Source organism: Etheostoma cragini, chromosome 15 (assembly GCF_013103735.1).
Source record: "Etheostoma cragini isolate CJK2018 chromosome 15, CSU_Ecrag_1.0, whole genome shotgun sequence".
NCBI lineage: Eukaryota > Metazoa > Chordata > Actinopteri > Perciformes > Percidae > Etheostoma > Etheostoma cragini.
Window position 1 is genome coordinate 20,830,055 of NC_048421.1, and position 17,345 is coordinate 20,847,399.

The 17,345-nt window shown below is 40.6% G+C and overlaps 1 protein-coding gene across 1 annotated transcript in view; it reads right to left on the reverse strand.

Annotated features, from left to right (window-relative positions):
* The window catches only part of cpt1cb (carnitine palmitoyltransferase 1Cb), a 60,018-nt gene extending 43,413 nt beyond the window's left edge, over positions 1 to 16,605 (reverse strand). Inside the window, exons 1-3 of the mRNA XM_034893640.1 lie at positions 16,407 to 16,605; positions 8,502 to 8,644; positions 2,230 to 2,369 (exon numbers count right to left, since the gene is read on the reverse strand). Coding sequence (XP_034749531.1) covers positions 2,230 to 2,369; positions 8,502 to 8,642 — 281 coding nt within the window. The 5' untranslated portion in view covers positions 8,643 to 8,644; positions 16,407 to 16,605. The remainder of the gene's footprint in view (positions 1 to 2,229; positions 2,370 to 8,501; positions 8,645 to 16,406) is intronic.
* Between the last annotated feature and the right edge of the window lie 740 nt (positions 16,606 to 17,345).

Below are 17,345 nucleotides of genomic sequence, written 5' to 3' on the forward strand. Positions count from 1 at the left end.
AATCATCAGTTTCTTTCCAAAGGCCATCCAGTCACATAATCTCTCTCACTGTTCCCTTATTTGTCACATTAGTGTTTTCACATTTTACTGATCCGTGCAATGTTATATTATAACTGCAATTTATTGTGCCATATATTTATTGTGCCCTTGTTTTAGGATGAATGTTGGTTGTTGAATGACAGTGTTTCCCCTAGCTTTATAAAAGATATAAGTTCCAGTAGGGCAGCACAATTAATGTAATTTTAATCACGATCACGATTTTGAATTCCCACGATCAAATTTGCGTGATCGAGCAAATTATTTTTAAAGCGTCATTTCATAGAATGCTCCGTTTTTTTGCATAGCGCATCTACCGCTCTGTGAACCACTGTCTACTCCTGTGCCAGTCAGTTATTCCCTGCATCGCGCAGCTTAGTTTCAAGATCTAGACAGTCACAGAGGACAGAGTAACGGAAGGAAAATTCAACAGATAGCAGTCGTTTATACGTCGGTCTCAAGGTTTACCAGTTTACCAGTAAACGCAACATTTTGTCCCATCTGTTGTTTTTTAGACAACAGCAGTGACCAGTGCTAGTCGGGGCTAGTAGCGTCTGTTAGCTGTTAGCTCCTCTAGGACGCAGTGGTGCTAATGTCCTTGCATTCGCTGCAATGTTGTTTTATATGGTTTATTTTTGCGTTACATGACCCATTTCTTCTGTAAAGCCGTGTCTGTGTTTGGATCTCTCCTCTACTCTCTCTCCTCTTACTCTCCGCGCAGCCCGCCACACAGCACCGGTCCACACTTTTTGACATTTGTCTACAGTTTTAATATTTTTATTAAAACAGCTGTATATTGTTATGTATGAGTGGCAAACCTGTATTTGTACCAGTGTTTCCGCTGGTAACTCTGCTATTGCGGCCGCCACGGCAAAGAACAAAGAAGAAGTTATTGAATGCAACTAACTTCAGTTCGTAGAGACGGAGCCAGCTGGACCTGGGCCAGAGATGTGACCCATGGCCAGAATATCATAGTTTATAAAAATGCAGCGCAGTGACAATACAGACATTTCATACACACAACGTGTGTATCCGCTTTTCAACCCGTGCTGGACCTGTTCATAATGATCAGCCGTACGTCCATTGCACTCCCTTTTTTTCCCTAACTCTTTTAATCAGTCATCATAATATGGATGTGAAAGCATCAGAAAAGCATTAGAAAAGCTTGAGCAGATAATCCATAAAACACTCTAAAGTTGGCAGTGTCCTTAAATAGCAGTGGGACACAGATAAAATGACAGTTTACAGTCTCCATCACCTCCATCCTGTCCATTTTTCTTTCATCTAGTCATAGACAGTGTCGATTATACTGATGTGGAGAAAATCAAATATCACAATATTTTTGACCAAATACCTTGATATCAATACCACAACAATATTGTAGTGTTTTGACTATTGGTGCTTTCACAAAATATTTACACAATCAGATTTTTTGATAGATAATCATCAGTAATGTGGATATAATGATTCACAGTTACAACAGTCTGGTAAGTTCACAAAATGACATAACTTTACTGTAATGCAGCCTTTAAAACCAGGAAAAGACAACAACTATGCAATTTTAGAATATTACGATATCCAAAATCCAAGACAATATCAAAAGATAGCCCAGCTCTACATTTAAGAAGGATTATTATCAAGGTAGAATGTAGCCAGTGTGTGTATGAGGTAGACATTGAGTCAACAGTGTTGTAAGTATCTGAAGCTACAGTTAGTAAATAAACTGGTAGAAAAGTAGGGGAGAGTTCAAGTACAGGTACCACACCCCCACTACTAAAGAATGACTCAGTCTTATGTGCTCAGACTTAATGTCTGTTGTATTAGTCAATCCTTGTTCCGCTTGCATGTTACTAGTATTTGACAGACTGAACTTTTAAGTGAAGCTTTCACTTTTGGCTGTCAGCACTTTCAAGTATAATATTGGACTTTTAAGGCAGATACCAATATTTGGGAGTTTTAACCCTTGTGTTGTCCTTCGAATCCCAGAAACCCTCCTATATTCAAGCGTATTTTTCTGCTACCATGGCCTTGGCCTCCGGGGTTCTTGACCCTAATGTCATAATTTTTATAGACAGGATACTAGTCACTCTTGTAAAATTCAGATTCATGTATTTGTCATAGTTCCTTACAAATATAGAAATTGTAAGTCCCTTTGGATAAAAGCGTCAGCTAAATGTAATGTGTTCTGTGTACCTTAGTGGCAGGTGCTGTTGTATCTTTGTGATGAGCCCCATGCTGGGATCCGAGTGCATGTACATGGTGGCCAGGATTGCTATGACGACAAAGAGCCATGAGGAAGGGCTGGCAGGGTACACCCCCTTGATCACCCTGTTCTGTTGACAAAAGAAGAAACAAAAAGGCATTGGGATCAGTGAAACATTTCTACTCTTTTACAGCAAAACAGCTGAGAACAGAGGTTCCCTTAGAAACAATGGGGAGGTTTTTCCAGTTCAGAGTGAACATTTGGAAAACTGATGCTCCCTTTAAATTTCCCCTCACGTGGATGTGTTTTGTCCAAAACATATGACAACTAGGGGTGGGGGGAAAGATATCGATACAGCATTGATAGCGCTATTTCCCAAGCATTGATCTTTTATTATTTAAATTTAGGGCTGTAATCAACCAAACAAAATCTTGGTCGACCAAAGTCGTTTAATCTTCGACTAAGAATCGACTGGGGGGGGGGGGGGGGGGGGGGGGGGGGGGGGTGTGGAGGGGTGCAAAAAGAAATGCAAGATTAAATAACTATACTGTCCCCCTGTACTTGTCCTTGTAGACTATTTGCAGTATATTAAATTGTTTTTGAACTAATTATTTTGCACTAAAATGCCACTTGTCTGTCGGGTCTGACAGCGCTGCATCAGCGCTCTGTGACCTCGCACTGAGCGGCTGAACACGGAGACACGAATAGACTATTAATTTAAAGATTTCTATTTTTGTAAAATGCTGCCACACTGGCGATATCTTCGACATGGTAGAGGAGGAATGACTGGAAATTAAACGCTCACAATTAAATAAATATTCAGCAAACCACTTAACTAAGGCTTTCTAGTTCTTTCTTCAATCTGTCCCCAGTAGGTCGGGCTAATCCAACAGAAGAGAAAACAAGGGGGGTGTTCTGAAAATAGACTGTTACCTGTGAAACAGGGATGCTCTGAAAACACCCCCATTAGCAATTAGTGCTTTCCACCCATAGACTATGCTTCCACCTGATGAAATAACACGAAAAAAAGAAGAAAAAAAGAAAAATCGACAAACCAGAATTTTGGTCGAGCCAGAACGTCTTGACCAATAAATCGACTAGTCGACCAGGAGATTACAGCCCTATTTAAATTGCAAAAGAGAATTTAACTTTTTGGTAGTAGAATAACCAAATCAATTGCTTTTTCGGTCCACAAGATGGCGCTCTTTGTTTTCTGGTGAGGTCAGTGGGGGGGACTGTCAGCATGCAGGAGGATGTAGATAAAATAAACATGGCAGCATCAGAGAAAGAAATCAGAAATGCACCGTCTGTGTTTAAAGCGTTTTTTCTGATTTTTTAACAAGGAGGGGACAACTGAGATGGATATGAAACATGGGATTTGCAAGTAGTGCCGTATGCAAATAAAATACTCAAGGAATACCATAAACATGACAGCTCATCTCACACGCCACCATCCAGAGTTAGCGCTAGCCGAGGACGGTAAAGCTAATGCTAAACCAGCTCCACCGAAAAACCAACCAACACTGGACACACTTAGCTTGACAAAGCTACCTCCCAATTCAGATTACAATCCAATTACTCAAGCCATCGCCTACTTCATGTGCAAAGACAGGTGTCCATACAACATTGTGGAAAATAAGGGATTTTGTCACTTGCTAAAAACACTGGACCCAAGGTACGGGACTTCGCCGCGCCGCTTTTTCACGGATACAGCCGTACCCAAGCTCTACCGAGAAGTTAAACCTAAAGTTCAAGAAGGTTTAAAAACAGCAGAACGTGTTGCATTGACTTGTGATGCATGGACGTCACGTGCAGTGGATTACTATGTGTCTATTACAGCTCATTATCTCACAGAAGACTGGCAACTGCTGTCTCACGTTCTCCGAACCAGAGCAGTATACAAAAGTCACAGCGGGGCGAACATTACTCACCTTCAGCAGCATTCTACAGCACGAGAATGGGGGATTGCAGACAAAAACCTGATGGTCGTCACCGACACCGCTTCTAATATGGTGGTTGCCGTTCAGTTAGTGGGACACCACCACGTTGGCGTCGCAGCAGGCGTTAAATCTGCCAACAGTGGCCAGGCTCATGGGGAGAGTACGGTGAATAACCAGTTTTTTTCAACAGAAGCACGGTGGCACACCACACATTGGAGAAAAACAGATAATGTTACAGCTCCCCACCCGTAAACTGAAGACTGAGCATGAGATGGAACAGTGCTTATGAAGTGTCCTTTGTGCAGCGCTGTGGTCTCAAGAAAGAAACAGTAGCACAGATGTCTTCACATTGATTGAGTCTGATATTGGGAACGGTGAAGAAATTGTGCGGGCATTAAAGTCGATCTCACTCTCTCACTCGTAGCACCGCTGCTCGCTGTTGCATGACACACAGGACAACATTGGTGACACAGCGCTGATCAGAAGCACCAAACAAAGCATCAGTCAAGATCTTAAAAAGAGATGCCAGTTCAGCAGAGAAGAACACCATCTACACAGCATCATCCCTGGACCCCTGGTTTAAAACCCTGCCATTCCTGTCTCCAGATGAGAGACCAGAAGCCTTTGCCAGAGTGGTTGCCGAGGCAGTAATCCTTCAGGTAATCAAATATTTAAATGAGAAGCAGAATGCTTTTCAACCCACATGTCACTCTCTACTAATTTGCTAGTAATATTAGTAAAGATTAAAAAAATATAAATAAAGACAACTATAAATTACCAAAGAGAAACATGTTCTGCATACTTAATAGTACAGTACATAGTTATTTGCTCCTTCTGTGTGTGTGTGTGTGTGTTCTACAGGAAAAAATTAGACAGCAGACCATCTCTGAGCCAAAAGTCCAGGAGCATCAGGAGGAACCTGGCTTTACTGAAGAGGAACCTGGACCAGCCAAGATGAGGAAGTCATGTGGGCTAACAGACTTACTTGGTCAGACTTATGGTGATGTTGGAGCCCCAACATAATCATTAACTGCCATGGCTTAGGAGGGAGTGAAAAGCTACCCGGAGGTAAAATCCCTGTCACTCACAAAAGTTCCACTAAGCTAGTGGAAATCACATTTACAAGTCTATCCTTTCCTGGCCAAGCTGGCAAAAAGATACCTTTGTATCCCAGGTAGTAATGTCTCAGTCAAAAGAGTTTTCTCGACAGAAAAAGAGTTTTCATTTTTCACCTACGTAATTTTGCAAAAATCAGGAATATCCTGTCTAAAAATGATGCAGAAAAACTAGTCCATGCATTTGTTACTTTTAGGCTGGATTACTGCAATTCTCTATTATCAGGCTGCTCAAAAAAGTCCATAAATACTCTTCAGCTGATCCAGAATGCTGCAGCATGTGTTCTGACAGGAACCAGGAAAAGAGATCACATCTCTCCTGTTTTAGCTCTGCATTGGCTTCCTGTAAAATCCAGAATAGAATTTAAAATCCTTCTTCTCACCTACAAAGCTCTTCGTGGTCAGGCACCATCTTATCTTAAAGAGCTCATAGTACCTTACTACCCCACCACTTTAGTCTCTAAAAGTAGAATTGGAGCCAGAGCGTTCAGCTATCAGGTTCCTCTCCTGTGGAACCAGGTTCCAGTTTGGGTTCAGGAGGCAGACACTGTCTCCACATTTAAGAATAGGCTAAGACTTTCCTCTTTGATAAATCTTAAAGTTAGGGCTGACTCAGGAGAGTCTTGAACCATCCCTTAGTTACGCCGCTATAGGCCTAGACTACTGGGGGGTTTCCCATGATGCACTGAGCACCTCTCTCTTCCTCCTTCTCTTTAACATCACAGAGTATGGTCTAGACCTGCTCATCTATGATAAGAGCAAATAGATAACTGTTGTTGTGATTTAGCACTTTATAAATATAATTAAATTGAATATCGTTAGAGAGTGAGGAGTCGCAGCGTCCGCCTAACCCGGCCCACCTGCTTCTCGTCATAGTTGTTAGATCTATCTATCATATAATCAAGAATATAATAAAACTAGAGAGAGGCAGGGCATACAGCCCAATCCGGTTGGGGAGAGTTCTAGCCTGACCAGGCTCCCTTTCTTTACCCTGTCTCTCTTAGTTATGCTGTAATAGTTTTAGACAGCTGGGTGACTTCCTTTGACACACTGAGCTCCTTTATCTTTCTAACGTTTCATTTTGTGTGCATTTATGTCCCAGAAATGCTTGTCACTTACCTAGCTCTGGGGAGTCATGCCCCCCAGTCCTTATGTTCTTTTTTTGCCCAGCATGTTTCCTTGGAACAGGGAGACTCCAAAATCATGGTAGCAGTTGTCGCCATGGTCCCGCTACACGTTCTGCGATGCCCTGTTACATCCTACTACGCTGTGCTCCGTTTTTTTTTGCATAGCGCATCTACCGCTCTGTGAACCACTGTCTGCTCATGTGCCAGTCAGAGTTATTCCCTGCATCGCGCAGCTTAGTTTCAAGATCTAGACAGTCACAGAGGACAGAGTAACAGGCGGAAAATTCAACAGATAGCAGTCGTTTATACGTCGGTTTCAAGGTAAACACAACATTTTGTCCCGTCTGTTGTTTTTAAGACAACAGCAGTGACCAGTGCTAGTAGCGTCTGTTAGCTGTTAGCTCCTCTAGGACGCAGTGGTGCTAATGTCCTCGCATTCGCTGCAATGTTGTTATATATGGTTTATTTTTGCGTTACATGACCCATTTCTTCTGTAAAGCCGTGTCTGTGTTTGGATCTCTCCTCTTACTCTCCGCGCAGCCCGCCACATTGGGACATAAGGGCTGAAGTTGCATTGTAAAATTATACCTGCAGTAGCACAGCAGTGCATACCTATTATTATTATTATTATTATTATTATTATTATGCATTACAGGGTAGTCCACCTTAATTAAATGCAAACAGTTCAGTTTGCCAGGTGTATATAACATTTATAACATATTCATGAAAGTGTTGGTTAGTTAGTTAGCTTGACAGTCACATTTTACTGCAATAAAATTAATGCAAGATGAACAAACAGATGTCAACGTTTCCCTCTGGGGACAAAATAATGAAGTTGGAAAAAAGGTAAATTTGCAATATATCGCAGAATATTGCAATTTGTTTAAAATCGCAATATCATATCATGAGCCAAGTATCGTTATAATATTGTATCGTGGTGCCTCTGGTGATTCCCACCCCTAATGACAAAATGACATACAGTACACATTCTGTATCCACTTCAGCCAGCATTTTGTTGTTTGTTTATTATTGATTCAATTATTCAAAATCAAGATGTTTTAGCAGCTATGCAATTTCCTCAAATACCGTAGATTTCCTTGAACCTTTCTAATCTTGACTGGAAAGTTTTTGTGTGGGTTTCAAAATTTTCTGGCCACACAACATTCACTTGCATAGACTGGTAAGATAAGTAAAGACAGAGACTTGTTTTTGAGCGCAAGACACATACTACATGTCTATGTCATCCCAGCAGGGGCAAGATTGCATGTCAGAACATGTTATGAAAGGCTCATTATTGTCAACCTACGTATACAGATGGGAATGTGCTCACACATACACCCCTACGCACCTTCTAGAATGATAAGCACTTCTGCCCCTCCTGAGGCTAAACTCACTGTATTATATTAGAGAACCATTACCAACTATTATAACCATAACTTACATGGTCACACAAAAGGGCACTCAAATGTATAAAACTCAAAAGACCACAAACAAAAGCTATGGATATTCTGAAATTGCAGACGCCTGTTGGCCATTAACCTTTCCGTCCAACCCCATTTCTTAAATTAGTGTAATGTATCATCACCGACAACAATGTACATGTGCATTAACAGGAATGAATTACAATAATACAGTACCAATCCAATAATGAAGTGAATAGCGAGAGCCAAAAGAGACCCCCTAATATTGTAAATGTCTCCTCTGCAACAATACAGACGACGACAAGAGTTTCATGACAGGAGAGTTTGGAGTAGACGTTAGATACTAGCTTAAGAAACACGTGATTGTTCTTTCAAGTACTTGAAGAGGGATGAAAATCTGCAAGTCGGGTAGGCAAGACACTCCGCTTGTGAGATGCTCCCGGCGTGGAGTGGCGCTTGGTGGACGGAAAAAATCCTAACCACAGAGGGTTACTGTACTAGTTTAACCTAATTATCAAACGTCAAATCTTTCTAACGTCTACACTAAAAAGTGGTAAAATTAAACAAAACATTTAGAAATTGCTGAAAAAGGCATAAATACTAAATTTAAGGACAAGAACCGCACACACACAAACACAGGAATTTCCTATAATCCTCACCCTCAGGCGGCTGACTCGTTTCTTCCAGGATCGTACTCCGGAGAGGTAGATCTGGTTCAGGGCCTGATAGGACAGCTGCAGGTCAATCCCCTCTGGCGTTATGGTAAACTGGAATGCCACTGCCTGGTGGGCCTCAGCCATTACTATGGAAACAAAAGTGAACAAAAATGTAAACACCAATATCACTCCTTGTATTAAGCAATTATGAATCATTTATTAGTCATAGACAGCAATGCCTACATTCAATTCACCTGTGTGGGGCCGAACAATGACAAAATATGACAGCCTGTTGTGACCTATTGCTTTTATGATGGGCAGTAAGTATAGCAATATAAAAGAAATAGTCAAATGTTCACAATAAAATAGGCCCTTCTGTGGCAGGGTTAGCTCAGTTGGTAGAGCAGGCGCTCATATATAGAGGCTGGGGGTGTGGCCTTGACCAACTGCCACTTTGCTGATTTGAAAGCCATGATATCTCTCTCTCTCATGTGTAGGCCAAATTCTCTGGGCGAGTAAAGCAGATAAAGGGGAGGCAACCTTGTCCCCTTAAGACCTCATAGGGAGCAAAATTCTAGGTTGGCCCATCTGAGATTTCATTTTCTCAAAAGGCAGAGCAGGATAACCAGGGCTCGGTGTAAACCTACTGCCATTTCTAGCCAATGGGAGACCATAGGCAGGCTTGGGAAACTACTTTAACTACTTTAAAATGTTAAAAAACCTCAAAGTGAAATTTTCATGCCATGGGACCTTTAACACTAAAGACAGGCCCACAGTAATAAACCAACTAATCTATCGCGACAGCAGTAGACCAGCAATGTTTTTTTCCATAGATGCTGAGTGATACTTCTTGTGCAAAGAAATTCAACTCAAAGCTGCATATGGTTACTATATCACAGCTATGACCCAATCACAGGGTGGCTACAGGTCAAATTTAAGACTTTTTAATACCAATTCTAAATGAAATTTAAGACCAAACTTACGATGGAAATACAAAGTGGAAATATACAGTAATCTTTCCAAGTAAACACAAAATTAAAAGTATGGTAATTAATGACAATAATCGGTTGAGTTTAAGAACATTCACTTAATGTGTGTAATGTGAAAGAATAACACAAAAATGTAATTGCTGTCCTAAATTATATTACTACAATATTTTCAGAACATTTGGGTCCCTTGAACAAATGGTTATAACATCAAGTGAAATAACATCAAGTGAATATTAAATAAATAAAAAACACTGTTCCTTTTGAACAAAAAATTTAAATGCCAATTCCAGCTGCTTTTAAAATGCAAAGACTCTTATATGATTTGTGTGCCCAACAGACACAGAGAGAAAGAGAGAGACTCAGATGGATGGGTTGCAGTTTGTGGAGGACTCATCATGGAGAGAGAGTAGACAGCAGTGTGTATGAGTGTTTTGCGGTGTGGGAATGTGTGTGTGTGTGTGTGTGTGTTTTCAGGTCTCAATGTGACCAATTTTTGTTCAAGTTCTGATGTCTACTTCTGAGCTTTTGTGAATATACTTGTAAAACAATTTATATTCTATAACAAACAAAACAGTGACATGGCACTAGAGAAAGCCTTCACAAAAGAGTGTCCTTACCAATTTATAACAATACACGCACATGCAAATCCAGTTGTTTGCTTTTGGTTTTCTGGTTCAATGTCTCGTTTAACATAATTAAAAACGCGCCGCATTTTTTGACTTCTGTGATGAGCTATTTTTTGATATATGGCAATCCAAATCCAAATTTAGCCACGTATCTGGTCTTGTCTTTTCCACAGGTAAATGACTGTACAAGCCTTGAATCTGGAAGCATTGCTTGGAACACTTCTTCAGTCCCGTCATTTTACCTGTAAGAATTGTGGCTTGTCACGGTCCTCAGCCCCCCCCCCCATCACCTCTGCTCGGAGTGTTGGCTTAGAGCCACAAACTGCTCGTAGTTCAGCTGGCATTGTTGGTTGTGGGTTTCCCATCGTAACACCTAGCGCTGTAGCGTTGACATCGTTGCTAGCGGTGGAGCAGAAACTAGCGATGGCGGGTAGGTGGCGTGCCTTCACGTAGTCTCTGTGGTTTTTGCTTTGTACGTGCGATTCCACCGCTCTGACCCCCATTTTCCCAAGTTTGAAAATCTTCTGACACATAACGCAGTTCGCTTCATAAGCATTTTCCGGCTCCGACCTTAACCAAGGATACTCGTTGTTTTAAAGCAAACACCCGCCCACAAAGCAGCTTGATTTGTTGAAGTGGTTATGGTTAGGATAGCCGATTGGTCAGGGGACAGGACATGTACAAATGGGCTTATGTTACCGCGACAACGCAGCGCAAAGCCTACCGGAAAAAAATATTTGACAACAGATTTAAGACCTATCCAATCTGAATTTAAGACAATTGAATGCTTTTTAAGGCCTTCATTTTAGGAAACGTGATTTAAGACTTTTTAAGGACCCGCGGCCAACCTGCAATCAGATTGCTTGATTTAAGCTACCCATTTTAACCAGTCTATTTTTTATAGAAATAGGACCAGGGTAAGTGAATTTAAAACATTTCTGAGTTGAAAACGCATCTTGTCATCACGTAAGGGCCCTGTTATGTTGCAAAGACATTTTAATTGCATTTTATGTCTGTTAAGAGGAAAAAAGGCTCTCTAAAACTTCCGTTTTAACTGCACTGATTTGTGGTGGGGGTATTTTAATTGAAAGTACACGCATATTTATGACGATTAAGATTAATATAAATAATGGCCAAAATTACCCTTAGAGCTTCAGTAGGTAACTTTTGTAAAAATTTGTTTTTTTACATATTTGTTAAAACTGTCACTATGTCCTGACAGTAAAATACGAGACAGATAATCTCTGGAGAAAAAAAATCATGCTCCTGTGGCTCCTCCCTTTGCTCCTACTGCCACTTGCATAAATACACCGCTCCCGGTCAGAAACAGCCAATTAGAGTCAGGAGAAGTGTCTTAGCAGTGTCAATCACTCTCATGTCACAATCACTCTCATACCCCTCCCCCGTACAGCACGTACCGTGTTCAAGCTCAAGATTGCCAGTGTGCTGCAGCCGTGCTAATCGAGGAGAAACAACTTTTAAGGAAAACTGGCAATTTCTCGAGTGACACATGCTCAGAAAACAAAGACGGGCAAACAGAAGAAGACTGATGACCAAAAGTGAGCTAAAAAGAAAGAATTAAATCGAGCCCGAATTAAAACGAGGGTCAACATCAGAGCGGCTTTTCAGAGGTGGAGGGAGTTACGCCTCCTGAAAGGAGGCAACATGGATTCAGAGCTAGCCACATTTCTGCTTGACATGCAAGTATCCCTGCTTGATTTGTTTCATTTTTTAAGAACTACACAACTAAGATATCGATGGTTACAGTATCACTGGTGATAGCGCAAATCTCATCTTACTCTGTAGCTTGTTGCTAAGTCTAACAGTTAGCTTGTAGCACGGCAGGAATGTTGTAGCAGGTGAGGTTTAACTTTACCTGCTAACTCCTTCACCCTCAGTATAAGCAATATTGTTTCGATAGCTACATTTAGTAAGCCAAAATGGTTTTTTTTGTTGAACACAATTAAATGCATTGAAAGTACTTTAACTGTGCGCTTTCCATGTCAACGTTTAGCAAGGAAGAATTCTATTTTTGATTATTTTTAAACATGCACGTTTTCTTCCACCTCAGGATGTAATTTGTAAATCAAATGTCTGACACAAATTCTTTGTGCTCCTTCAACAGGTCAGACATTGCCCCAGACAAAGAGGCAAGTGAAGGAATCTTCTTCAGTCCAAATCAAAATGTTCAGTATTTCCTTGTGCAGGAATACTTGGCAAAAAAAGCCGATTTATTTTACCCATATGCAAAATAAAAACTAAGACATATCTGTAAGATGTTGTTATTCCATAGATGAGTGAATTTCCTCAGTGATTCATCATTCCTACTGAAAGTTTTTAATTGATCCAAAAGGTAATTCAGTAATGTACTGTGTAAAGGGCTGCTTTTGTTCTAACAAATGAGCGATTACATAAAAAATAATTTTAAACCCTTTTATTGAAAAATATTAAAACTTTTAATAGAACTATTTTAAATAAGCAATTTTTTTACATAAAGTATTCAAAGTTTTAAAAGCAAAGCACACAGCAGCTATACCCTCTTCAGAATAAATCTCCTGTATTGTCCATGAGGATGTGGAAAGCATCGGTGGCCCTGCTTACTAGCGTGCGCGTTCACGGCATACACCGCTGTGGGGGAGGAGCTGTGGAGGGAGGGCTGTAGCGCAGCAGAGAGCAAGGGGGAGGGACCTGTTAGGTGTGCTTGTTCAAATTTTTAGGCTAAGTCCACGTTTTCTCAGAACTCCCTACTGCAGCTTTGATGACAGTATTGAAACTGATACCGTTGCTATTTTCAAGACCCCACAGTATACCGTATTACTGCCCAACCCTAACACACGCCCGCACGTCAATCACAAGGTTGGTGGTTTGATCCCTGGCCCTGCAGTCCCCTTTCAAAGTGTCCTTGGGCAAGACACTGAACCCCAAGTTGCCCCCGATGCTGCACCATCGGAGTGTTAATGTGTGTGAGTGTTTATCTGATGAGCAGGTGGCACCTTGTACAGCAGCCTCGGTCACAGTGTATACCTGTGTGTGAATGGTGAATTGTTCCTGTACTATGTAAAAGAACTTTGAGTAGTCGTTAAGACTAGAAAAGTGCTATATATTTGTTCTTTTATTTTTTTCCTATTATTATTTCATGTATGCATATTTTTCCTAGTATCTCATTTATATTCTTTGTTGTGTGACTGATGTATGTGTGCTGCTGTAACACTGTAATTTCCCATTTTTCTTGTGATCAATAACTATCTATGTAAAAACAGTCATTTACACACAAATACAAACACTATGTATCCACCACATTTGAACACATCTTAAGAGCCACACTTTAAAACAGAACAAAAGGTAGGATTCTGTAGTGACTTACCCTGCTATTGAACTCCCTTCCTCCTCATTAAGTCTCCAACAGGTTTACATTTTATGTGCATATCTTGCCATTAACACACTTTTTCTATTTATTTAGCGTGAAATGAGCCCACCCCTTTGATTATTTAGGTCGTACTAATTTCTGCTCTTTTGGTTTTGGCTACACTCTGCGCTCAACTCAAATAAAAAAATGTACTCAAACATATCTGCAACTTATTGAGTGCCATAACAGTTGTATGACACAACAAATCGATAATGAAATTCGTTGCCAACTCTTTTAATAACTACATTTTATTGATTCGTTGTTGCAGCCCTAATCACAAGGTTTTAGTTTTAAGAGCTCCGATGCACTTGAGCTTTAGACATGTGCAAGGAAGTGTAGCTTGTATGGATGCCACCGCACTATTGGATTCAGAAAACAGCAAAGCTATTGAGAAGTTCAGTTTATTGTACCTGAAATCCCAAGCCATCACGCATACAAATCTAAAAACAACATGGCTGCCTACAGCAACAGTGCAAGTATGGATTCCTCGCGGGTTCAACAACATGTTGGGGAAAAGCATTGCACACAGTCTTCTGAAGTGTGGGAGTATTTTGCTCTAAATGCCATAAAACACTGTTAAGTTCTTCTCACCTTTTTTTCCCCTTTCCCTTCCAGAGTTTAGATTTTCTTCCCAACCCCAAACTTAACCCACGGGCCGGGCCAGGCCCATATTTCTCGCTACTATCCTTGGGCCAGGCCGGGCCCTTGGTCAAGCATTTGTGTTTTTTAACCATTACTTTATTAGCCTGATTGGGTGGGGAGAAAGCTAAGCCTCTCCAGCTTCTCCCGTAGCTCTGGTGATGTGTCCTGCACTGACTTGAATATGAGGTCAACTGTGCTAAAATCATGTCTCCTCCATCTGTAGCACTTAGGCTGTATATAATACTCCAAACCCAGGATTCGGTTTGTATCATGAATTTTGACCCATGATTTGATACAAACCAACACCAAAGATTCTTTTGTACCTTAAAATAATGTTTCCAAAATTGTTTCAGTTGTTCATTATCTTGTTCAAATGACACTTTAGAATAATTATTTAGCTAGCTAGCCCCAGCTGCCTGTCGGGATGAGAGCTGTCATATTAGACAACTTGCAACTTGCCTTATGTTGGATTTACTTTTTTTACCGTAAGATTAAAAGGGAGAAGAGGTTGGATGTTAAATCAGAGCTTATTCATTTTAATACAACTGTTTAAAAAAGCAAATTCTCTTTTTGCACTTGCTCGGTTTACTTTGTTTTATCTTTGTATTCCTCCGGAAAGTGACTTTATTTGGGTGTTGAGGATTGATGCACTACAACTTCATTTTACTTGAACAGTGCTGTGTTAAAACTATTTTAATAAACAGAGATTTAAACCTTATTGAAATTTGTTTTGTGTAAATTGTTAATAATTGAGCAATGTCAAAATAAAGGCTAATCCAAAAATTAGTTGTTAAAAGAATAATAGTTTGGGACAGCCCTGATCACTATAAATAAAATAGACCAGGGAACTCATAAATGTGGGGGAGGAGGGTTAAAGACCGGCTTAGAAAAAAATAAGGAAAAATAAAATTAAAAACCCTGTTACCATACAGGACCTTGATCAACTAAACTGATAATGCACGACAGGGGGAGCTCCATGATTACCGCTTCGATGTAGAAAAGGTAAGGTAAGATAATTTCTCACACAATGTAACACTGACCTTCAATAAAAGTGTGAAAATATGATAAGGGGGGGGTAGAATTGGCATCAGCTGTGTGCTTGGCCATCAAGTGGTATTTTAGACTGGACGTGCTGCGATGATCGCTCCGTTAACAACAACACATAATTTGGCAACTTTCCATTCAGAATTTTTTTGGGTCTGTGTACCACCGGATTTTCCTTTGGAAATGAAAAAACAAACAAATTAAAGTTTTAAAATAAACTCATCTTGAGCTTCCTGTTACTACAGTTACTCTTTAAGGTTTTCATTTTGAGAAAAAATTAAATATAAAGTAAAAAAGTGATGTAGTGGAATCTAGTAGAAGTGCTAATGTTAGTGTTCCACATTGGCAGGCAATGTTGAAAAACAGGTTTTACTTGCCGGAGTAGAGAGGCTAGTGGTCTTTACACAATCAGGAAGTCAAACAGGCTGAGCGTGCACGGTCACATTCAGCACATACAACATTATCACATTAGCTTGGCTAGTCTTTTAAATAGAGTCTGCAAACTACGACCATTGTGTATTCGATGCACGTAAAGGGTTAAACTGTTCATATGTGTAACACCTAACACTTCAGCTCTTAAAATATTTGTTTGTTTTGGTTGTTTGTTTTCTCATATTGGTTCATTTTAATGAATAAGAAATTAGCTCTATTTGACTATAGGTGTATGCAGTGCCGTAATTACCTTTTCTGGAATACTGCTTCGGATAGATAGCCTTTCAACCTCGAGAAATGTTTAATTTGAATATATAACGATAGGCTGTTATTTGTTAATGTGCCAGTGGTTAATACCGCTAACGTTACATAGAATTTGCCAACATGTATGGCACAAACCAGTTTCCTTGAAGGATATAGCTAACGTTACTTAACGATACGACGCAACCATGCTGCTCTCCATCACTGGCGTCACATTAGCCATGTTCCCGTGTAGGTGGAAAGAAACACCCACATCTACCAAAACAACACATACAAACCAGAAATTCAACACACTTAGCTAAGTTGCACTATACTTTTGGGGAAATAGGCACACGGTGTGTAGGCATACATGCACTTTAGCCAAGTGTAACATCCCTGCTAGTCAAGACAGTGTTCCATTCATGCTCGGCAACATACCCCACCCCGCGCGAAACACAAGAGAATGCATTCAATTGTAAAAGTGGGCCAAGAGCTCGATACGAGTTTATCAAACAAGACTAAAATTTACCTGAAGTGTCTTTCAGAGAGTTTTCTTGGTGCGAAGGTTGATAACGAACGTCTAACTTTTGTTGACACCCCTCCCTTCTTCTCAAGCGTAGCACTGAGCACACACCCAGTGAAAGCGAAGATTTTGCAGATGCCCAGTGCCGAAGATAGTATGAGCAAGAGAAACTGAGGCACTGGAAATGACGGGAGGTAGAACTGTCGCTGTGGTAATGTAGGTGGCAACTTTGACGCATGCGCTGTAGCTATGACCAGGGACTATTTTACGATAAGATAATGAGATAAGAGTTGCTTTATCAAAGTGGTACGAACAAAATGAAAATTAAATATGCTTACCAGAATCAGGCTAGCCATGTATGTGCACTCATACAAGACATTTGACTGTGTTTCCATTTTGACCCAACTTGTAGCAAATTGTAAAAAAGGAACTTTTCTTTTGCACGTTTTATTGCAGGGAAACACCTCTGGACACTTTGTTAGTGTCACAGTGAGCGTTCGTTTTGCATTTCTGTATGCAGGGACCTCCAGCTATGGAGACCCACGCTCCACGGACACGTTTTTTGGAGGAACCATGGCTGTAGGCTGTAGGAAGAGTGGCGGATGCAGAACGTGACAGATGGGTGGGCCTGGGTTAGGTCGAGGTGGGCCTGAATACAAGAAGTTGTTGTAGTTGCAGTAACGTTCATTCTGCCAGACCCCAGTGTGCTAGGACCAGTGGTGTAGTCTAATGTATTGTAGTGGGTATACTGCACTGTATATGTATGGGCCAGGATGGTACATATGTACGGGCCATATAATGGGTTGTCTGGGTTACCTCGCCCAGGAACATTTTTAGCATCAAAGAGTTAACTTCTTGCATTCTGACACACTTTTATTTACCAATTTACGGTGGAATCCGTGAGTATAACTAATTAATATCTTTAACTGGCCTATGCAAAGAAAA